The sequence below is a fragment of the Westerdykella ornata genome (genome assembly GCF_010094085.1).
Source record: "Westerdykella ornata strain CBS 379.55 unplaced genomic scaffold EI97scaffold_2, whole genome shotgun sequence".
Taxonomy (NCBI): Eukaryota; Fungi; Ascomycota; class Dothideomycetes; order Pleosporales; family Sporormiaceae; genus Westerdykella; species Westerdykella ornata.
Window position 1 is genome coordinate 1,345,036 of NW_022986852.1, and position 22,223 is coordinate 1,367,258.

The following is a 22,223-nucleotide window of genomic DNA, read 5'->3' on the forward strand; positions in this document are numbered from 1 at the left end:
CAGGAATCTGCGCTGTAATCTTTCCAACCTATAGGCTAATGGGGTAATTTTGCCTCTATTGCGCCCTCGTCCAAATCAACTTTCCGCCGTCGCCTCTCCCGAAAACCGGACTATGCACGTGGTCGTGGTAACTCCACATTAGTTGGTATAACCAGACGATCAGTACCGCGATGAAAACCGGACAGTTTCCATCTTCATCAACACGCCATGTTGTAAGTCGCACCAGCCTTTTCAAAAATGGCCTCCAGCCTGCATCGAACACGAGCTGCCCATATGTTCTCTTCCGTCCTTCAATCTTCTGGTACCTAGGAAAGGACTCCAGGTAGTGAATGTACTGAGGAGGTAGGTCATTCTCCTTTGCGCCTTCGAGGAAGAGGTTCTATACCAATGTCAGCGGCAGCAAAAAGACCTGGAGTTTGGGTCTCTCATGGCCATACCAGATACCGAGCACTGGGAGTGCCATTCGGCCTTTGCGGCCACTTCGCCTTCAGTGTATAGACCGTCAGTTTCACGCCAGTGACTCCCCGCTTCTCACTCAGTTCGTGAGCTTCCAATTGGATAAGGTCGTACACAACGCCACTTCCCTCGGTGATTAAAAGACGGTGGAAGTCTGCAGGGGTTAAGAGATGTGCAACGCCACATAGTGCTGGCACGTCAAAGCACTCTCCATTGTGCCGCAGCTGAAGATTCCCGCTCCCTCCATCAGGAAACTCCTCAATGCTAGCATAGCAGGGTTCTGAGTAAGGAATTCCGAATACGTCGAAGGTGAAGTATTGCGTCGGTACGCTGACGATCTTAGTGCTTAGTGGCGTGATTTTCCTTCCCTGCATTGAGCTCGATTTCATGTTCGACCCGTAGGCCAGGTACCACAAGGGCTTGTCAGAGAGTGCCCGAAGGGTTTGCAGCGGAATCTTTTTGTTAGTAGCCATTTGAGGGGTTTGATCAACTGTGCAAAAGGTTCATGCCAGTTGTGTAGTTATAGTACACTAGGGTATGCGGCATCATGAAGAACTCGGTTCCCGAGGTTGTGCAGTGCAGAATAGCTTGACCTCTCAGAACAAAGAGATTAAGTTATACGTTTGCAAAGGAGTTAGTTGACCCTCTCATAAGGAGCCCTAGAAGCATCATAGCAATACGTTATGGAAGCTCACGCTTCTCATGGCCGTTGAGCCCAGATTATGAAATGCCGCACTGCAGTTCTGTACTTTTCCATGTCGGCCTCGAACCGATCAAGCAGATTATCCCAATCCGCCTCCTCTATTCCCAGCATTTTTGCGTTGGCAATTGCGGACATGTTCATCACCGCTGCTCTCATGCATTTCCGCCCTCGCACATCCAGCTCCCGATTACTCTGGTACTTACCGACCACGATATCCCGCGTTTCGACATTCACATTGATGAAGCCACCCTCTTTCAATTTCGACAAGATCGTGTCTCTCGGGTCTGGGCTTTGCATGCATTTATCCGCAAACTTATGGAGAACATGGAAGGCTGTTGGATCGGGGCCGGACACGTTCTCATTCGCTGCAGGCTCAACCAGTTGTATCCATCCACCAGGTTTGACACATTCCATCAACCTATCCAGAAACTCTCCGATCTGCTTTGCTGCGATTCCAGGAAAGACGAAGCGTTGATGGACGAGGTCAAACTGCTGCTCCCATTCGGTAGGCAGGTCTCTTGACAAATCCATGAGGGACAGGGTAACATTGGGTGGCAACATATTAGATGGTGGAAACATCTCCGGCCTGTCGATCACCAGAGATTAGCATCTCTATACTGCTTCAAATCCACGGGCATCGCTCACGCAATGTCAAACCCCACAAACTCCGTCTCTGCCGGGAAAAGTGTAGAAGCATCGAAAATCCACGTTCCTCAAGTTAAGTTAGCACCAATAGTAGCTCAATGGGCGGTTTTTTTGTTACCATCAGCGGTTGCAGAGTCCAGTATCTTCTGCTTCTTCTTATTGTAGTCAATTGGGGCTTTGATCAAGCCGCCGAACGAGCCTTTGATCCACTCGTGTTGAATTTTCATCCGCTCAATTTCCTTCCGATTGTGTGGGAGCATATACGCTTTCCTTGTTTCTTCTAACCCATTCTCTTCGACATTCGACTTGAAGGACATATTGAGTACAGTAGAGGAGATTAGGGATAGGTTTAACGATGTTAACTGGTTCCTTGCTGGTTGAATCCGGATGTAAACGGAAACTGCACAAGCTCAATACAGCATCCGACTCTTCAACAAACGCCATTCTACAGATCACCCAGTCGGTCACCTGCCCACATTTCCCTGCTAGCGACTGCCGATGCTTCAGCACTGATTGGCTGGAGCCGGCCACCGAGAGTCTCTACCCTGGGGTATCCTTCGGTGTACGACGTTTCGTTGGCACCTTGACGGACATTTCGCTTTGGTACGACAGATGTGGAAGCTGGTATGGGAGTGTCTCGCGCATGCAGCGGGCCAACTGGAAATTTGTATTGCCGCATAGTTGCTCTTACGGTGACTACCCTAGGGTACTGGCCTGCCGCAGCTGTATTGTCATTGTACCTGGCTTCGCTTCTTTCACCAAATTGAACGAGGACCTCACGATGCTCTCTAATCGTGCAGGTGATAATAATGCGTGGTTTCTGAAGCGATTTGAGAGGGCTCTCAACCGCCAACGATCAAGTCACTCGTCACGTATCGATCTTGCAACAGCGGAGAACTGGCTCATCCGTCCTGATCTTCTGAGGCTGCTCAGAAGAAACTGCTGGGATTACCTTGAAACAAAGCATCTCTCTTACGCAGGCGGCCTTGGTGGGGCACCAGAGCTGCTTGCTTCCATTGCTAAGTTTTACAACTACTTCTTCTCACCGAGCCTTCCAGTCGAACCGCAGCACCTTGTAGTGGGCCCCGGCTGCAGCGCTATTCTTGATACATTAATCAATGATATATGCGACGCTGGAGATGGGCTTCTGGTCGCGGCTCCCATGTGGGGTTCGTTTCACTCTGATATTTTACATAATGATCCACCGCTAACAGGAGTCCGTCCACAGGCAGTTTTGAGATATACGCGGTTCTCCGAAATGGCGTGAAGATCATTCCTGTGCATGTGCCTCTTCACGACGCGGAAACGGCCGATACAGTCGTTTCAGCATACCGGGAGGCCGCGGCGAAAGCGACCTGCAAGGTACGCGGTATCCTTTTCTGCAATCCACATAATCCGTTGGGCCACATTTCCCCCGTGAAACTTATCGATGCTCTGCTTCAATATTGCCAGCAAGCGGATCTCCATTTTATTTCGGACGAAATCTACGCTCTGTCGACATTTGGAACACTGGAGGAGGAGGTGGATGAGCATGGGGAGGTTCTCAGATCCTCGTCAGCTGAATTCTATTCGGTGCTGCAACGTGATCTCGTGGCACTGGGCGTAGAATCGTCAAGAGTACATCAAATATACAGCATCAGCAAGGATTTCGGCAGTAGTGGGCTAAGACTTGTGAGATTCTTATACCCAACACGCAGCTAATCCATCGACCTAACATACAGGCAGGGATGCCTTGTTACGCAATCTAACAAGCAACTACGGATGTCGCAGGCTATTCTCAACAATGCAAAGTTATGCAACGTGGCCGCGGTCATGGTCGCTCCCATCCTTGACGACATAGAGAACCTTGCGACATTGGTGGATACCAACAAACGCAGACTTCGCGACGCTGCACGAACTGCCATCCAGTTCGCAGAATTTCATGGCTTGGACTACTATAAACCTATTGCTGGCCTCTATGTATGGGTCCGGTTATCGGCTAGATGCAAAACCTGGAGTGAGGAAGAGGACATTGTTCGACGATGCTCCCAAAATGGCGTGTCAATTGGCAGCGGGGCGGACTATGCTGAGTCCAACCCAGGTTGGTTTCGCGTTACGTTTTCTGTCCCGCAAGCGGAACTGTTAGCCGGTTTACAACGCATCGAGGAGGCAATGGACTATCCCATCAGGTTTCGAAGCACCTTGGAACACAAGTTGAGGCCAAACTGGCGGCAATGGCTGAAGCTTCCGAGCATGTGGACAGGACCTGTAAGGTTCTAGACGGAGTTAGGCTGAATATTGTGATTCTTTTTCAACTGCCAAGGAGGTCGTGACTTGAGGACGCCTCTATCTGAGAGGAAAGTTTCAGTGATTTGAGTTGGACTATTAAGAACGTATTTCTGTTACTAATTGCGCGTTATCATAACGTTAGTATAGCTCAGTATACATTCACCAAAACGCGTTCCCTACCGATGTTACTCGTGGTTGGCTCCAGTTCCTCGTCTTCCCAAGAGTATTATGGTTGAGTGAAGTCCATGTTCCACATAGAGATTCCAAGAGATATCTACATCAATTAAGCGAGCGGCCACATCTCAGTGAACGGTACAAACCGTAGCGTATATTTATTGACCTTGTCCCATTATAATGGCCATTCTAAGTACATTATAAAAGTATTGTTATATCTACAAAAAGTCCGGTTTAGCTTTCTTGATCTACCATGGTTCGCATAATGTTATCCTACGCTTAAGCCTTTGGGTTTGTGGTAAACAACCCATCTTGTTTAAACGCGTTCAGAGGAAGAGTAGAGCATATCCACAGATATTAAATCCATTGACATATAGATTGTCCCCTAACTAGCAGAGAAACAGAGAAAGGCTTTCCTGTCGCCGAAGTCTACACAAGTTCTACTATTTACTTAGCTCGGGGAGCAAGCTGAACCTTACTATTAGGCAAGCCAATCCAACTGTCAGCTTGAAGTTTGACAAAATCTGTCCCTTCTCCCTGCACCAGTGCCAACTCATAGTTTGTCAACAGCTCGGCTAGGATAACACGAATGATGATATCGGCAACATGCTTTCCCAGACATTGTCGAGGACCGAAACCAAACCGCCACATATTATGTCGTCGTGCCTGATGAGGGCCACTAACATCAGCATTCCCCTCACGGATATGGATAGAAGTCCTGAATATTACCTGGTCCTTTTGTCCAAGGTGTCGCCATGGATCGTACTCCTGGGCATTCTCCCAGTATGAATTTTCCACATTTATTGCATAAGCGTCGACGATGACATCGGTCTGTACCCTTTTAGCCCAACTCTACACTCTTTGAATGCGAAGAGAATGCGTACCTTCCGAGGAATGATGTAGCCATCGATCATCTTATTGTCCTCTGCGGACTCCGGGTTCGAGAAGGCTACAGTATGTGCATCAGCGTAAGAAATGTTACTGAATGCTGACATTGCGGTACGTACGTAGAATTGGATGGAGTCGAGACGCTTCCAGCACGCATGCGGCCAATAAACTATCATCATTACGAAGATACTCTTCGTATGACTTCAGATCCGTTACATATGGCTGCATCTCCAAATACACCTTCTGCTGGATATCTGTGTGTTGAGAGAGTCTCAGAATATTCCATGCAACCGCATGAGTGGTGACATCGAGGTTCGCAAACATGGACTCGTCGAGCGTTTGGAGTAGCTGTGATGATGAGCGGATACATAAGTTATATGATTCAACCTCCACGTACCTCACGCATGGAAAGTTTGTTATTTTGAACTGCTTCCCAGAGCGAGACGATTGCTCCGTTGTCGTGCGACGATGCGCGCTCGGCGGCATCTCGCACGAAGTCTTCCCATGCTTTCTGGAAGGCACGAAGACGTGATATCGCAGAGCGAGGAAAATACTTTGTGATTCTGAATCGGTTGATACCACCCATAAAGGTCTCCCTAAAAAGTTCTTCCCTTGGAGGCCCGAGACTGGAAAGTGTTTTGCGCTGGTCTGGGGTAAGCCGCCCGAAGAAGATGCCGGCGACCATGAAAAACGGACAGTACTTCAAGTCATTTGCTGGGTCGATGTGAAATGTACCTTTAGAGTTATTCCAAGGCTGAAGAAACTCCCTAGCATCGGAAACGAACTGGCCGGTCCGATTAATAGACACAGGTCGAGTGAAATGGCTATCAAAGTGTCCCCGCACTCTTTTCCATCTTTTCTGACTGACTACTCCGACGCATTCGCCCAGCAGTTCAGCAAAAAGCCATCCTGCATTATTGTCAGACGACTTTATATGAACGTGTGAATCCTTGTAGAAGGCCTTGATGTGGGCTGGTTTCGTGAGCACACTGCACAATGTCGTCAGAAACGGGTACACTCGTCGCACGAAAACATCTTCCCAATAGCAACTTACTGACATTTCGCGCTTGAAGCCAGACCAAATGCTGTATATTGAACCATATTGACTCCTCCACCTCCGCGCAGCATTTCTGCCGTCAAAAAACTTCTCAGTGCCTTGTCCATTTGGCCACTGGAACGGTACACCGGGAAGTGACTTCTTTCTTTCTACTGGAGACAGAAGCTTGAATAATTTATGTCTAATCTTTACCCGAATAAGCATATTGGAATAAACGTGGCGGAGTTGGACTGATACTCTGCTCACCTTTCTGAGAACTTCCGCCAGGGCTGCTTTTGTGGCCAACGTAAAGTATAGAGCGGCAATGAACAGGAATGGAGTTGCAAGTGCAATACTATGAGAATCAAGCAGATTATGAAGAGCTTTGGAGAGCATGCTGGCGTGTTTAATGGCAGAGATTTAGGATGTCTGGAGCGACAATGGGTTGCAATGTTCATTTTAAACCGCCATCACTAAAGGCAAGAAAAAGCAAGGTGCACAATATTGACGTAGTTTATTCCCCAACGTCCACTACTATCAGAAGTACATCTCTAGTTTCAAGCACGAGAATGGGAACGTTGTCTGGTCGGCGGCCGATATTCTGGCTCTCGGACACCGATTCTTGGGAAACTGTCCCTAGGGCACATGATGGACGTCTCGACGGTTGCGGAAATGCAAGATCTTCTCAATGTTACCTTTTTGTCCTCGAACGCACAAACAACGATTCATGCATTGAACCTGGTCCAATTCGTACAGTCCAACTCCTGGTCACAATGGATACAATGTCAAAGAACCTGTGCGATCTATTCGCGCAAGCTGTCATACGATATCCCGATAACATTGCTGTCGACCATGAGCAAGGTTGCCTGACGTATCGCGAACTTGAGTATTCATCGACGTTGCTCGCGAGGACGCTGGTGGACCTTGGTGCAAGCAAAACGTCACCCATTATTCTCGTGACCGCGCATGGAACTCTCAACATCGTTGCTATTCTGGCCATTCTCAAAGCCGGGAGTTGTTTCGTTCCGGTTGACCGAACGTCCTCGTCTACAGAAAGAATCACGCAGGTCTTTGAGACTGTTCAGAGTTCTCTAGTCATCAACACTACACTGAAACCATTCACGCCACCCTACGAGTCATGCCAGGTGTTACAGTTCAGCTCGATACCCCATGATGGCCCGCTTGAGTGGCAGCTTAGCCGTCCATTCATTAAGATAGACTCCGAAGATTTGGCATGTATCATGTTCACTAGCGGCAGCACCGGTCGACCAAAGGGCGTCATGATTTCACATGGATCATTATGTTTGTACTCAAGAACAAGTCCGGTAAACATGGACATTGGACCCGGTGATCGACTTCTCCATATCTTATCAGTGGCCTTTGATGGTAAGCCCTGCGTGCCCTTTACCCTAAGTTTCGTTAACATCCTCATAGCTTGCGCCTGCGTTTTATTCTCGACTCTTTGCAATGGCGGTACAGTTGTCCCTGCCGAGCCGGCCGAACTGTACCACAGAATCCCCTCATGCACCGTGATAGCAACAACGCCATCATTATTAAACAACCTGCCATTACCAGGTTCGGAAGATACGATGTTTGCAAATATACATACCGTCCTTCTGGGTGGTGAAACGGCAAATCCAGATCTGCTTGGTTCGTGGGTCGACGCCGGTATCCGAGTGTTTACAGCGTACGGATTGTCTGAGACGACGTCAATGGGCACAATTCACACAGTTGAAAGAGATCCAAGAACTGGAGGAATAAATCCTTTTCTGGTGGGGCCCTTTATGGACGAAAGTCCAATATATCTTGTCGACGAGGACTCAACCCAAGTCGTAGACGACGGCGTTGTAGGCGAAATAGTAATTGGGGGCGGCGGGGTCGCCAAAGGCTATTACAAAGATGAGCTAAAGACTAGAAAAAGTTTCGTTTACTGGAAAGGCCTCCGCGTTTACAAAACTGGTGATCATGGCCGATGGGTACGAGGACCGTCAGGTAATCGAATATTGGAGTTCGTTGGTCGCCGAGACCGATTCACCAAGAGCAGAGGCTTCTCTGTAAACCTCGATCGAGACGTTGAGGAGAAGTTATATCTCACTGGGAGGCCACTGGGCGTCAAGTCCGTCCACGCAGTAGCGACCGAGGCTGGGATCATTGCAGTGGTCACACCCTCAAATGTTGACACCGCCCTCCTCTTAAAACAGGCTGAAGGCACTATGTGTTCGTATTGCGTTCCGTACCGGATCGAGGCAATCGAGGACTTTCCGTTGTCTTCCAGTGGCAAGGCGCAATCCCAGACGATTCTAGATATCATTTCATCCATTGATAACAAGAATGCTGGCGAAACAACTACGTCCCAAGCTGAAACAGAGACCTCCGAGATCCTAAAGACACGAGCGACCACCGACGAGAGAAAGCTGGTGGATATCCTTTGTGCAGCAGGGGAAGTGCTTGGATATTCGGGCGGAAAGAGTCGTGAAATCAAAGGAGACGATACATTTATTGGAGTGGGTGGCTCCTCCCTTCTCGCCATCAGGCTCGTCTCCGCCCTCCGTAAGATAAAGATTAATCTCTCGGTAAAAGATTTATTTATGTGTCGAACTTTTTCAGAGATTGCCAAATCTGCCTCAACCACAATACCCCCAGACGCAACAGCACGATGGATTGCCGAAGATCCATTGACGGCACAAAATCTCGCCGATCTTCGCGCAAAGGCCTGTAGTAGGCTCGGGTATATTAACGACAAGTTTGACATCGGACCCTTAACCAGTCTGCAGCTTGAGCTGGCGATGCCGACGCTGTCCAATGACGCGATTAGTGTTAACCAAGCCAAGTTGAGCTACAATTGCGAATACATCAAAATGGCGGAAAGGGCGTGGACCGCAGTGTGGCGGGCCGAACCAGTCTTTCGCACCGAAATATCCTTAGCGATTGGGAGCGGTGCACAAATCATTCACAAGGAAGCGATCCGGACGCCGACCATTAAGAGTTATGACAATCGCGAGGAGTACGAAGCCGCTGTGAAGCATGCAAGCATGTCCGTTGGGCTGGGCTGCAGATTGGACTTCATTTATTATCGCCAGCGCTCTGTGCAGAATGGAAACCGTTCTGGAATCGACTTTCCGGGCGATAAGATTGAGCTCACGGTCGTGCTCACAATTCATCATAGTTTGATGGATGGTTGCTCGCTAGAGTTCCTGCTCGAAAATGTCGAGCGAGCTAGCAAAGGCAGGCCATTGGCACGCGGCAATTCTTCAATAGATGCCAACCTCGGACTTATCGCCATTCAGCGGATGCAGGACCGCCAGGCAAGGCTCTTCTTCGAAAACTATCTTAAGGACGTGCCACTGGAAAACAAAGCGGTTGAGAGATTACGGCTGGCGATGCGAGAAAAGCAGAGCGGTACTGTTCGTCAGCCGACGAATGCATGGTTTGCGCCTTCCGTCAGTATCAACACTGTAACCGATTTTGCTCGTAGAAGCTGCGTTTCTGCCGCTTGCGTATACTACTGTGCTTGGGCCATGGCGATTAGCGCTTTCGAAAGATGTGACAACATCGTCATAGGAGCCGTGTTCTCAAATCGAACGGCACTACCTGGCCATGAAAGAACAATTGGGCCCTACATGGCTACGTTACCTCTGCTTGTCAGCCTCAAGACAGATGAAGCCGTAAAAGATCTATTGCAGAGAATCATGAAGGATATAGTAATGTTGAGGGAATTCTCTTGGGTTCGCTCGGATCAGATTGGAATCGGCCACCGGCTGGGTAATATTCTAGCTCTTCAGCTGCCGCTCCCGGATGAGAAATCAAGCCCGCCACCATTTCAAGTCGAAACTTTAGAGAATTCAGACTTCCCACTTACCATGCTTATCGAAGCAAACGGACAACTGCGAATGCTGTACGACAATAGGCAGTTTGACGGTGCTGCCGTACAGCGAATCAGCGAGCATTTCAAGCATTCACTTTACAGTCTCACCAAAGAGACTCATATTGGAGACTGCATGAAAATCAATAATTTGCATGAGACGCTGCTCGCTCAAGCGTACTTTGCGACAACTGCTCCACGAGAAGAAACCATCAAGTCAGCGTTGGAGCGGACAGTCGACCGATTCCACGGACATGCTGCCCTGGAGGATTGTTCTGGGACCACACTGACCTATGGAGAAGTCGACCAAATGTCGAATGTCATTGCCCATCATATCAACAATAACCTGTCTGTAGGAAAAGTCGTTGCCGTCTTTGGTGACGGGACAATAAGATGGGTCGTCTCTATTGCGGGGATCCTGAAGACTGGGCGGGCATACGTGCCATTGGACCCTAAATGGTCCATTGATCGTAGAGCCACGGTTTTTGATGAGAGCGGAGCAACTGCACTGCTGCTGCCTAGCAAGACACAAGAGTCTGAAGCGCCAGCTACGCCAGGTCTGAAGATATTCTTTGCCGACAGCATTCTCGATGCCAACTACGGCGCAAATAACATCACCAGACTGCCTGATACCATATCTGCCGATGACAATCTTGTTGTGGTGTACACTTCGGGCAGCACCGGCAAACCGAAAGGCATCCCATTGACCAATCGTGGGATATTGGCGCTGTTGCAAAGCTGCCCCGAACCCACCATGTTTGCAGGTCCCGGAAGGCGGATCGCACAATTCATGTCCCCAGCTTTTGACTATTGCAACATAGAGCTCTTCAGTACACTACTCCATGGCGCGACGCTAGTCCTTCGAGATCCACGCGATCCGTTCGCGCACCTTCGCAAGGTTAACACTGCGACAATCACTCCATCGGTACTGTCCGTCCTGAACCCTGATGATTATCCAAAGCTCGAGCTCGTAAGTTAACACTACCTCTGAAGTTTAAGGTCACTACCACTGACCCCTGCATCCAGATTTATTCAACGGGTGAACCAATAACGAAAGCCCTGGTTAGAAAGTATAGCACCCGGTCATTGATGTTCAATGCCTATGGACCGGCAGAGGTAAGAATGAAATGCGTTCCTTGACACTTTTCCGCGGCCTAATAAAAGTGCAGTGTAGCGTTGTCACTTCATACACGAGAGTAATTCCCGGGGATCCCATCACTGTGGGAGTTCCCGTTCCCTCTGCGCGCATGTACATCCTGGACGAAAACCAACAGCCCGTGCCTGACGGTGCTAAAGGAGAGATATACCTCGCGGGTATTCAGGTGATGCGAGGTTATTTGCATGCAGCGGAGCTGACGGCCAGGTCGGTTTTGATGGATCCTTGGCATAAAGGAGAACGCATGTACAGAACTGGTGACTTTGGTTCTCGAGGCCACGACGGTCGAATTACGTATTTGGGCCGAATCGACCGCCAAGTCAAACTGCGAGGCTTCCGGGTAGAACTCCCCACAGTAGAGGAAGCAATCATGTTGGCCGGAGAGGAAGAAAACATTACACACTGCGCTGCGGCGGCCATAAACGGAACCTTGGTCGCATTCATCTCGTGCAATCCCTCGCAACCTATCTTGGATTCGAAAGAGATGAACACTCGGCTCCGCAACAGACTAGGCAAGATATTGTTTTCCGCCTCTATACCGCAGGAAATAGTGCAGGTCGAGAAATTTCCTATGAATCACAACGGCAAGGTGGACGTAAGGGCTCTGGAACACATCTACACAACGAGAATATCGGATCGCGCGGCACTTTTGCCATCGGCCAAGTCCGATCCAATTGAATGTAGTGTTGCTGAGGAATGGCGACAAATACTGCAACTGGGCCCCGATGCACATCTAGAGCCCGCGGATAACTTCTTCAAACTCGGCGGTCATTCGGTGTTAGTCCTCCTTCTTGCGAATCGACTCACCACGGCATTTGAAGTTGAAGTAACGCTACGCGAACTTCTAGAGGTACCTTCCTTCCTCGGCCAAGTCGAGCTTCTCAAGCATTTGCTGCAGGCCAAAAGGACGGGAAGCGGGTACACAGAAGACATTGGATGTCAAGATCGTGGCGGATTACCTGCAGCAGAGCTCACGGAGCTTGAACGACAGGTATGGCTCCAATACCGGGCCGCCACTACCGTGACAGCATTCAACATTGCCAAAGTCCTTCATATTAAAGGTTTCTTCGATGTTGATCGGTTAATTGGCTGCTTCAATACAGCCCTTGCCTCTGATCCCGTGTTCCGTACTAATATTCACGATGGCCCTCTGGGTCCAGTACGGGCTCTGAACGCATCTGCTCCTACAGCTTGCTGGGTAGCAGAGCTAAACATTGATGAGGAAGTGAATCGACATTTCAACGTGGAGTGCGACCAATTAATACGCATTTTCCTAAGTCCGGAGGATCGGCACGCACCACCAGAACAACTTCCAGGTATTCGAATCGTCATTGTCACGTCTCATATCATCGCCGATCTCGGCAGCATACAAAATCTGCTACATCTCACTTCCCAGGCCTACTCTGGGGCAAAAACGGCAGTGTACGAAACTCCGCGGCATCTGGAGTCGAACCGGTGGAGACGGAACACATCCCCCCATGAGCAGAAGTGGTGGATGGCCTACTTGAAGGGCCATGGCCACAGTGATCATAAGCTTCCTTTGCTTCGGGATTCTCGTATCGGTCTAGCTTCCGGTGTTTACAACGGCTCTTCGAAGATTCGCCAGTATAACGGCATACTGGTCACTAATTTGAAAGGTAGAATACGAGAGACTGGGATCACGCAACACCAACTTGCTTTGGCAGCTGCTGCACTCATGCTCCAATGGCTTTCGGGAGAAAATGATATTATACTAGGCGCTCCTGACTCAGGACGGCGATCCACGGTTGAAATAGAAGCTCTAGGGCAATTCCTTGACCGGCTTCCAATCCGGGTCAGGCTGCCCAAAGCCACAACCGGGGTTGAGCTAGATACCAACACAATTCTCACCCAAGTCCGCGACTCGGCTCACATGGCGTTGGCCAATGCCATTCCATTCAGTCGCATCCTGGATGCTCTCGGCTTCCCCGGTGAAGCGACTACTTCATCTCTCTTTGAATGCATGGTAACATTCCACACTCGCGGTGCCCGCCTCGACAACTGGGTTCGGTTGCACGGTTGCACTGTCTCGGAGTCCTTAGTTTTCGCTCGGGGGTCGAAATTTCCGCTGATGTTGGAATGGTTCGAGTCCGACGGTAATCAATGGACGGTCCACATTGAATATGACACGGACAGGTTATTGCCAGCCACCATTGATGCAATCGAAAACGCCTTGGACATTATCCTCGACGCCATAGCGAACAACAGTACTCTATCCGGATTAAAGGTACAATTGGGTAACGCCAATATTATTGGTTGAAAGTGTAAGTTCTGTTGGTAGTACCGGTTGATTTCTACTGGTACTAAAGCAAAAGATCCAGCATTTCAGCTTTTGCTATTTACCTTGCCCACCGCGCCGTATTGTTGTTGGTACCGTGAAGGAGTGACCAGCTGCGAAGAGCGTAGTGCTGTGGGATTTTGGGCGTTTAGTTTTCGCCGCACGAAGAGTAGTACAAAGGCAAGACTTCTGTCGACGCACTGTAAGAAAGCTTCCCACCCTTTGCCCTGGTGACTTACCCCCCATTCCACCTTTCCCATGCTAGAAAGTGGGGATTAACCTTGAAACTCACCTGTCTGCGTGGATAATAACGTCCGCAGAAGTAGAGCATGGGGATCGCGAGTTATTCTCAGGGGTGGAGATAGGGCGTGTGTCCAAGAGCCTTCTGTTCCCTAGTTAAAAAGGAGTAACCAATATGCGTACTCGGGTGGGACGATCCTAGAGCAGAGCAGTAGGCCTTGCACTGGTTTGTTGTAATAGCTTACATTCGTATCATTCACTGAGCAGAAGTTACTTGCTGGGGAAAAGACTACGCACGAACCAAATTCTAGAACAGTTTAGCTCGATAGAGCAGATCGTAAATAGCTATATGTAACGGATAATATAAATAGGCAGCCACATTAGGAGCTTTTAGATGGCGAAGAATTCCTGGAGTCTGGTGGCCGGGCAAGGAGATGGTGAACGTTCTTATCAGATGACGAGTATGCTGCGAAAGAACAATATCCGGGAACAGTGCGGCTGGTCTGTACGTCTCTTTTCGAAGTCGCAGATGAATAGGCTTTGATGCTCCTTTTGATTTCTAAGGGTTGGAGACTTTGTTGGAGACACGCGCGCGATCGGCTTGGGTTTCGGTGCCTCGGCATCTTTCGGCTTGAGATGTTATTGTCGGGCAGAAGAATATGTCAACAGGTTCATCCCCATTGTATGCAACAACGACATTGAGAAATCGTCCTTTTCGCCACTCCTTCTCAGCCTTGCGTAATCCACTGGCAAACCAACATGCCTATCGACATTTTGGCCATCATCACTCCCAAGCCTGGCAAGGCGGACAGGGTATCAGTTCCCAAATAAAAGACGAAGGAATCACTTCTCTAATTCGCTGTCAACAGTTGGCACAGGTTCTTACCGAAGCTGCTGCAAATGTGAAGGACAAGGAGCCTGGCGTCCTGCGATACCATATCAGCCGGGAAACCAAGGGCGATTCGTCCGCCTTCATTATATTAGAAACGTACGTGCATGTCATGATACACATTATCTGTTGTTTCACAGGACTCTACCAAAGGGCTGCTCAAACCACCGTGGTGACTAAGTTCCTTGTGACTGACATTGGGCAGATACCAGGATAAGGCTGCACTCGATGCACATGGCAAGGCAGAGCACTTCCGCAACTTTGGACGCCAACTGAAGAAGGAGGATTTGGTAGCGGGGCCTCCTAAGCTGTACTTTACAAAGCCCGTTGGCGGGTATGTCAGCAGGTTGTAGGCGTGAGGGGATGCTTAAAATGTAAATACCTGTGTAGGTGGAGGGGATTGGCTGAGGCGAGAGCAGAAAACCGAAAGAAACAACATGCCCTAGATTCCTGTTTTCGTCGTGCGATCTCCAACCCGTCATGCAGGTCGAGCTACTTACAGTGCGTTCCTGACAGGGAGCCAATTTTCAGAGCTTGGAAGTTATTGCAATCGTCTCACTACTTCACGCAAGTAGGAAAACTTAGGAGCATTTCTTTTCCGTGAAATCAAATTGTCGCGCCTACATCCGCCCGTGTGTCCCCATCCGGTGGTCACATGAACAGATTCAACCAATCTCCACACAATCATGGGGAGACGGTGTCCTTGAAATGCCATACCCAGGTAAGAAACATACAAGCACACATGCGGGGCTGAGGGGAATGTCAATGATCGCTTGGCAGAATTGAAGAGGTGACGGGACCGATTTCGGACTGAATATTGGCGGTCAGTGGAAGTAGAACTGTTATAACATGAAATAATAACATAAATAGATTGGTTGCTTGAACATTGTTGTGTTGTTAGGAGATTAAAGGAAGTGAATGCATGAATTGTGCTGAAATGCGGCCAACTCAGAACAAGTCAGAGTCTGAAAGGCGCTCTACCTGATAGACAGTCGAGCAACTCTGCACTCTACTATAGCTGTGATACACTAGAAGACTGCAGCTGCACTCACACGGGCACCCCTACATCATCAGTCACGTGATTGGTGGGATCGTAGGTCTATCTGTATGGAGATGGAACAGTTTCACTATCTCGAGCGTCCTTTGTATTCCGGGGTAGCATATCGGGTTGCTTGTAATTGTACGGAGTATTTGCGAACATGAGTGTGGTGTCTAGACCGACGCTTCGAATCGATATCAGTATTTAGGGTTGCCAAGACCAATCAACGTCAGCTCACTGCTGCCCATGTGCGGCCTCACCTTACAACCTCACTCATTCTTCCCAGCCAGAGTAGCTTCGACGCGACCTCCTCAAATCCCGCACCACGTATGACGCGCTACATCTAGAAGCGAATCCACAGCCTTCTGACACTGCCCTCCTTCCTTTCGCCCAATCTTCCACAATCCCGTAGTCGACACGTCGCAACAGGGCCCTCGATGCCATGAACCACGTCCGCCAAACCTGTCGACCTAAGCACCAGGTTTTAGTGCTCAAGTGCTATCCCAAGTTTCAGAAAAACAACGTCGAAGTCCGACCGAATTCGAGCGAGCTCAGCTACCTCTTGTATTATGCCAGCACGCGTCGGAGCAAGCTACAGAAGCTCGGGGACTTCCTGGACAAGCGCATCATCAAAGACGTGTGGAAAGGTCGCATAGGCAATGTCCAGGTGACCCTGGAGATTTGCAAGGCTCTCATCGAGAAATGTCCGCGAGAGCTACCGTTATACGCCGCCGCACTCATGCGCATTCTGCGCAATGTCCTCAACTCGGAAGATGTCACCATGATCGAGGCATCGGTGCCCACCTTTGAAGCATTCTGCGCCCACCAGGACCCCGCGAATCTCGCCGCCGACCAGGGCTATATCAAGCGATATGAGGAGATTGTGCGCCTATATGCCCTGCTCGCTAGCAAGGAGGGAATCAAGTCTCTCAAGGCGGCACCTAGTTGGCCTGTGGCCATAAGATATAGGAAGGCAGGCTTACAGGCGCTCAGGGCTGTGGCTTCATCCGAGTCACTTGGGTCTGAAACCGGACGCCAGCTAAACGTCATCATACCTACGGTGCTTTGGAACATCTGCTCAGGCGACGATGACTTTTTGAGACGGCTTGAAATGCGCGGTGCCGAGGAATCGAGGGAACAGGCTCTGCGAAGGCGTAGCATCTCCACTGTTCAGACAGCCGATGAAGGCGAAGCAGATCCAATGGCGGTTGCTGGGACGACAGAAGATGCCGACAAGCTCGCGGAAGAGGAAGTTGGAATGATTGCGATACAAGCATTAAAGAATATCTTCATGGGCGTAACCCGCGGGCAACTGCGCCTTGCGACCGACGCAGTCGTTCACTTCGTTGTGTCCTCTGTGCCATCCTCCTTCGATGATTCGAAACAGGTCAAGGATTGGAGCACAACGCTGATGGCAATGGTCTGTAGATGGGCACCCGTCCAGGATCGCTACGCCATTCTTGTTGTCACTACAGAAGCCCTTTTCAAACGCCCGATAGTTGAGGATGACCTCGGCCGACAGTTGCTACTCGCATCCATCATCAATAACCTCCTCAGATCCAATATCAATTTCATTGGCCTCAGCATCATGGATGTACTGGTGGGGCTCATTGTACATTCATTGCAACTTTTGCAGTTGGCGGGCCCAGGGAGTTCCATCGTTCCACATCAACAACAGGCGACCTCTGTTTCGGTCAGCAAAGCAAATCCTGACGTAAATTCGTCTGTCCCTATTGGCGGCGTGGTCATGGAGATCATCAAGGACCCGTCACCCATGCATGTACGCCTTCTGGAAACTCTACAGGCATGTATGGCCAGCTTGGCGACACATGTGTATTATTCGGATCAAATATGCGACATGGTCTCCGCCATCATGACCCGTCTAAAACCATCTTCACTCCCTGAGATTTCCTGTTCTGCGGAAGCTATCGAGGATCCGACAGGAGCAATACACACAGTCGCAAGCTCCCCGAGCCTTCGGGAAAAACAGCCACATGTGCACAAATTCTTCTCCTTTGAGCGTGCGAGGTTACTGGCACTACGAGCCGTCAAAGCCATCATCGTCACGGCCAACGAAGCACGGGCAGAGGGGAACAATGTTGCCGTTCCAAGGGCGCCTGTCACTGCGAAGGTCTGGGAGGGTACGCAATGGTTATTACGAGACCCCAGCAGAGAGGTTCGCAAGGCATATGTCGACGCTCTAATAACTTGGTTGAATATGGAGATGGCCAGGGATGATCTCAAAATCAACCCTATTCCACGGAAAAGCAAAGAGATCCGGACCGACGTTGCACGGCGTGCAGTTTCCAATGCCTCAAAAAGCGACAACCCTACCAGGTCCGACAAGAGCACTTTTCTGCCGTTGTTGCACCTTGCTGTATACGAGTCAGCCCTTGAGCATACTGATTCCGAGCCTGATCTTCTCCTGCTCCATCTCCTTCTCTATACTCTTGTCAACAAGCTAGGCGTTAATGCGGCTCGCACTGGGCTGCCAATGATCTGGAGGCTTCAAGAGGACATCCTGAGCCTGACTGACCCTGGATCTAAAGTCATGGTAGGCAGTCTTGTCCATGGGTATCTATGGGGCCTCAGTGCAACTCTGGAGTTCGATACCTCTTCTGTGGGCAGAGTGCTTCATGCTGAGATCTCGCGGCGCCACGAAAAGGGACTGTGGGTGAAAAGGATTCGCGTCCCACCCGTCCCCTTGGAATCCATCGAGACTCCTCGTGCCAATCCAATAAGCATTCCAGGAGAAGTCGTTCAATCAGAGGGTCTTAAGCCATTTGACAATCGTGGGGCATTTGTCGACAAAATCGCTGAAGGCTACACGGCTTCTCTGACGTCTCCCCCTAGCAGTCCACCTGGTTCACCCGGCCGATCTCTTTCGGTCTCGCTCGTGCCTCCGCAACCCTCAGAGCCGCCGCCCTGTCTACCGCCCAGTGTGAGAGAGGACCTTCTAGCGGATTGGTCGAGGGAGGTCTGCATCGCAACGAACGCAAAAGACACGTCCTCCGCCTCCGTGACTGGCTCCCGTACGGGGACTTCCGCGCACCACAAAACCAACTACTTGGGAGTCTCGATTCCCCATGGCAACCTGGACAGCGTGAACAGCTCTCCTATTCCTTCTCCGCGTCGTGCCCACAGTCGCCCTCCGAGCAACGCATATGGACTCGTAGGACGAGTCCCTTCACCCCATCGGACTGTCAGTCCTGCTAGGACTGGAGGAAGTACGTCCTCGATTCATTCAGCGGTGCGCGTCGACGAACTCAAGCGTGTGTTGTCTGGAACTGCGCCTCGTACTTCACACTCTTTCCGTCCTCGCAGTCAGCGCTATTCACCGGTTTCCACCTCCTCTGAATCCATGGTTTCTGTTCATAGCTTGTCGGAAGCCTCCTTTGTAACGACTGAACACGTGCATTCCCAAGTCGAAGAACCAGACGCCGAGCGAGCACCACGCCCAAGATCCTCTGGCCGTCCCGCGTCACCTTCACCCCAGACATCGTCGCAATCCCCTCCGACCCACGCGGCGCGAGAACGCGAGGCAGCTTTCGCTGCCAATGGCGTTCCCCCAGTTCCCCCTATCCCAGCCTCGCTTCGTGACCAGTCCGTCTCCCCTAGCGGTCGAGACCTAGAGCGTGGCACAGCATCAGCCCATGATGTTAATGGGGGTATTGCTGTGCGCAAGAGTAGGAGGCAGAAGCGAGGGACTGGCTCCGTACGCCGCCGCGGCGAGAGTCGCCCTAAGAGCAATGGCGATGTGGGTCTTGGGTTGGGCAAAATCGCGGACAGTAGACCAGACTTCAGTGGATTTCTCGATAGTATTGATGTTGGTGATGGGGACTTGGGTGGCGGGAATGGTAGGATCTTGAATGGGTTGGGGCAGGCGCCCTATTGATTCCGCGTACTGTATTATGATACTGATGGGCATTGGTATAACTGCGAGCTTGATTTTGTTTTGTGTTGGTGGTCAGGGACGTGCTTGTTGTATTTGGTGGCATATTTTGCAAGGGCGCATGCGAGGAAGACCCACTTCTTCACATTGTTCGTTTGTCTCGCCAGTATTATACCTTGTTCTGTGCATCATCATAGTATCTTGTTGTCTTGTTCGCTGATAGAAGTACAGGAGACGCTTCAGTCACACCGTCCCGTCAGTCGACCGTGACATCCATTCCACCATTACTCTCTGAGAGCGCACATACATGTAGGGAAGGGCTACCACCCTAAAACTTGGCATAAATCTCTATTCTTGCTGCTGGGTTTACCACCCAGGTCCTCATTACCCCATGAACGTCTCCTAACGGTGCCTCGATCTTCTATATCCCTTCGTGTTATGTTTGTCCTGCTTGGTTTTGACGTTTCGACGCCAGCGTCGCTGCTTTCGTCTCCAAGAGGCATGACTGGAAGCGGCCATTAAAGCCCTGGCGGTTCCCGGTGATGACCGCGACACAGCGGTGGTGCTATCGAGGTTGGACCGGCAAGGCGAGGCGCAACTCAAGTTAGCCGCGTCACCTCGGTATGCCCTAAAGATGTTTGTCCGTCGTCCTCACATGCGTGATGCAGTTCCTGCATTCCCCTTTTTCCGACACTCACTTATTCCTCGACTCACCCCACGCAAACTCCTTGGTCACGACCACCTGCCCCATATTCTTCAACCGATGGCCGCCGCCATCACCACCATTCCCATCCTCCAGACTCTCCTCATCGACCTTGTGCCCACTCTCCGCGCCTTTTCCTTGAATCACCGTCGTGGTGAGGCACATTTCGTCTTCATCGGGCCGCCACGCACCGGACTGCGAACCGCGCTTATTCCGAAAGATGGCCTTATGCTGCAGAGCATTGGCCTGCTCATCCTGACTCTCGGCTCCCTCATCCTCCTCCAGCGCCGTATCGAGCGCATTCGGGTCCCTGCGGCGGAATTTCCTCGTGCGCTTCTTGCTGATGGTTTCGATGGTGTTGAGTTTCGTGGAGCGGCCCGAGGGGCCGTCGCCCGAGTAGCCGTGCGACGAGGGGACGTAGTGGAAGACGACTTCGAGGAGGCGCAGGAGGATGGGGCGAAGCGTGGGGAGGCAGCCCGAGATGATACCGATGGAGGGCTCGACCGAGGACCAGATGAAGACGTCGGATTTGGCCCAGGAGATGTCGTGGGTGGAGCCGAGGCGGGTGATGGTTACGATGCGGTAGAGGGAGGCGAAGCAGACGCTGTTAGTGGGTGGAGGTTAGCATCGGCATTGGGGCGAGATCTGGGTTAGGTTAGGGGAGGGAACTAGGTGGGAGGACGTACAAGCTGCCGAGCAGGAACATGAAGCAGATGGCTATCTTTTGGGTGTTGCCCATTTGGAGCTTGAGGACGCTCTGGATTGGTACTGAGAGAATGCAGATGTCACCAAATAGGTTTATGATACCGACTCCAAGGTAAAACTGGCTACACATCAGCAACTGTGGGAAGGGAAAGTGGCAAAGTCGACCAGTGATTGTGACATACTTTGGCCTCATCCACCAGAACCACACCCTCCGAGTCGGGATACCATTGGTCCCAGTAATAACTAATCGGCCTGGTGTACAAAGGAAGAACAATATGGTTTGTGATCAGGTAGCCAGTGGTGAGTAAGACACACCACCACCCCAACCATGTCATGCCGAAGATGCGACGGTACAATGCAATAATGGAGAATTTAATAATGCAGACGCTCCAGGCGTAGATGTAAACATATGCGAATGTGATCTTGAGTTGGTTAGCATAGTTTCCCTAAGGAGGCCTTACCGCTTGCCACGGCGCTTTTTGCGAGGGAAGTGTCTTACAATGGTGATTTGGCGCATCTTGTAGCTGTCGAGTGTGTAAATATGTTTCCCGAGGCCATAGAAACCGCCTAATACTGTTAACTCATTGGGCCGTCTATCAAGTCACGGGAGAACCATACCTGCTATACAACAAGCCAAATTCCCAGCATTGAGCACAAGGCCCACGTACATCAACCAGTCATCCAGCTGCAAGCGGACGCGCTGATAATGGAGCCGAGTGAGGACCCTCAGCCCGACGAAGATGGCAGATAAGACAAATAAGACAATACCAATGGCGTTGTTTTCAGCCGTTCGACTCTCGTTGAGATCGAGGCCTGGCGGCGGATTCGCGAAGTAGTTTACAGCCATGGCGTAGGTCTAGGATGCACCACCAAGACAAACGACAGACCGATGAAGGCTTATTATGAAGCGAGAACGCTCGAGGACGGTCTCACCTGAAGGGACATGACTGGCTTTTTCAAGAGAAAAGGTCGAGGAGAATGCTGTCCCCTGTGCGATCCCCGTGGAACTAGGCCACCAATGAGAGGGAAGTCCCGTATCCGCGACCCACTCTGTGTTTTCGAATAGCAGAGCTTTGTGGAACCCTGGTCGCGAGTTTCGCTGCGCAACTTTGCCTAATTTTGCGGGAGATGCGTGAAAAACCTCCGACTATCGTGAACCTCTTGAGAGACGTGCATGGGGGAGTGGGTCGAAAAAGCAGCAGACATGAGGAGAGACCTGATGATCTTGCTTGATTCAGGTAGTTAGGAGAGTTTTCAGGGTCTCCTTCGGT

The 22,223-nt window shown here is 50.6% G+C and overlaps 8 protein-coding genes across 8 annotated transcripts; 4 read left to right on the forward strand and 4 right to left on the reverse strand.

Annotated features, from left to right (window-relative positions):
• Positions 1-55: 55 nt before the first annotated feature.
• Positions 56-929, reverse strand: EI97DRAFT_455262 (uncharacterized protein; the record flags this gene model as incomplete). The annotated part of the gene is made up of 2 exons (XM_033800628.1): positions 56-379; positions 438-929. 2 exons carry the CDS (start codon positions 927-929, stop codon positions 56-58), a joined length of 816 nt encoding a protein of 271 aa, XP_033657901.1.
• Positions 930-1,076: 147 nt separating this feature from the next.
• EI97DRAFT_478271 (S-adenosyl-L-methionine-dependent methyltransferase) lies at positions 1,077-2,121 on the reverse strand (the record flags this gene model as incomplete). Its single annotated transcript, XM_033801981.1, has 3 exons — positions 1,077-1,745; positions 1,805-1,871; positions 1,923-2,121. 3 exons carry the CDS (start codon positions 2,119-2,121, stop codon positions 1,157-1,159), a joined length of 855 nt encoding a protein of 284 aa, XP_033657902.1. The 3' UTR covers positions 1,077-1,156.
• Positions 2,122-2,585: 464 nt separating this feature from the next.
• On the forward strand, positions 2,586-4,063 carry EI97DRAFT_447898 (PLP-dependent transferase; the record flags this gene model as incomplete). Its single annotated transcript, XM_033800128.1, has 3 exons — positions 2,586-2,973; positions 3,033-3,475; positions 3,530-4,063. 3 exons carry the CDS (start codon positions 2,586-2,588, stop codon positions 4,061-4,063), a joined length of 1,365 nt encoding a protein of 454 aa, XP_033657903.1.
• Positions 4,064-4,693: 630 nt separating this feature from the next.
• EI97DRAFT_369065 (cytochrome P450) lies at positions 4,694-6,395 on the reverse strand (the record flags this gene model as incomplete). The annotated part of the gene is made up of 6 exons (XM_033795166.1): positions 4,694-4,912; positions 4,976-5,077; positions 5,131-5,195; positions 5,254-5,482; positions 5,532-6,123; positions 6,193-6,395. 6 exons carry the CDS (start codon positions 6,393-6,395, stop codon positions 4,694-4,696), a joined length of 1,410 nt encoding a protein of 469 aa, XP_033657904.1.
• Positions 6,396-6,952: 557 nt separating this feature from the next.
• EI97DRAFT_478275 (non-ribosomal peptide synthetase) lies at positions 6,953-13,466 on the forward strand (the record flags this gene model as incomplete). Its single annotated transcript, XM_033801982.1, has 4 exons — positions 6,953-7,556; positions 7,605-11,002; positions 11,059-11,148; positions 11,202-13,466. 4 exons carry the CDS (start codon positions 6,953-6,955, stop codon positions 13,464-13,466), a joined length of 6,357 nt encoding a protein of 2,118 aa, XP_033657905.1.
• A 933-nt stretch (positions 13,467-14,399) lies between these two features.
• Positions 14,400-14,966, forward strand: EI97DRAFT_464335 (uncharacterized protein; the record flags this gene model as incomplete). Its single annotated transcript, XM_033801412.1, has 3 exons — positions 14,400-14,537; positions 14,594-14,712; positions 14,819-14,966. Exons 1-3 carry the CDS (start codon positions 14,484-14,486, stop codon positions 14,964-14,966), a joined length of 321 nt encoding a protein of 106 aa, XP_033657906.1. The 5' UTR covers positions 14,400-14,483.
• A 940-nt stretch (positions 14,967-15,906) lies between these two features.
• EI97DRAFT_430110 (uncharacterized protein) lies at positions 15,907-19,946 on the forward strand. Its single transcript, XM_033797597.1, has one exon. The coding sequence runs from the start codon at positions 16,095-16,097 to the stop codon at positions 19,545-19,547; it is 3,453 nt and encodes a 1,150-aa protein (XP_033657907.1). The 5' UTR covers positions 15,907-16,094; the 3' UTR covers positions 19,548-19,946.
• Positions 19,947-20,238: 292 nt separating this feature from the next.
• Positions 20,239-21,799, reverse strand: EI97DRAFT_455269 (uncharacterized protein; the record flags this gene model as incomplete). Its single annotated transcript, XM_033800629.1, has 5 exons — positions 20,239-20,851; positions 20,934-21,070; positions 21,135-21,374; positions 21,452-21,519; positions 21,571-21,799. The coding sequence occupies 5 exons, from the start codon at positions 21,797-21,799 to the stop codon at positions 20,239-20,241; spliced, it is 1,287 nt and encodes a 428-aa protein (XP_033657908.1).
• Between the last annotated feature and the right edge of the window lie 424 nt (positions 21,800-22,223).

What these genes read in the sequence shown, in the direction of transcription:
- EI97DRAFT_430110 (XM_033797597.1), top strand. Translation starts at nt 16,095, where the DNA reads ATGAACCACGTCCGCCAAACCTGTCGACCTAAGCACCAGGTTTTAGTG.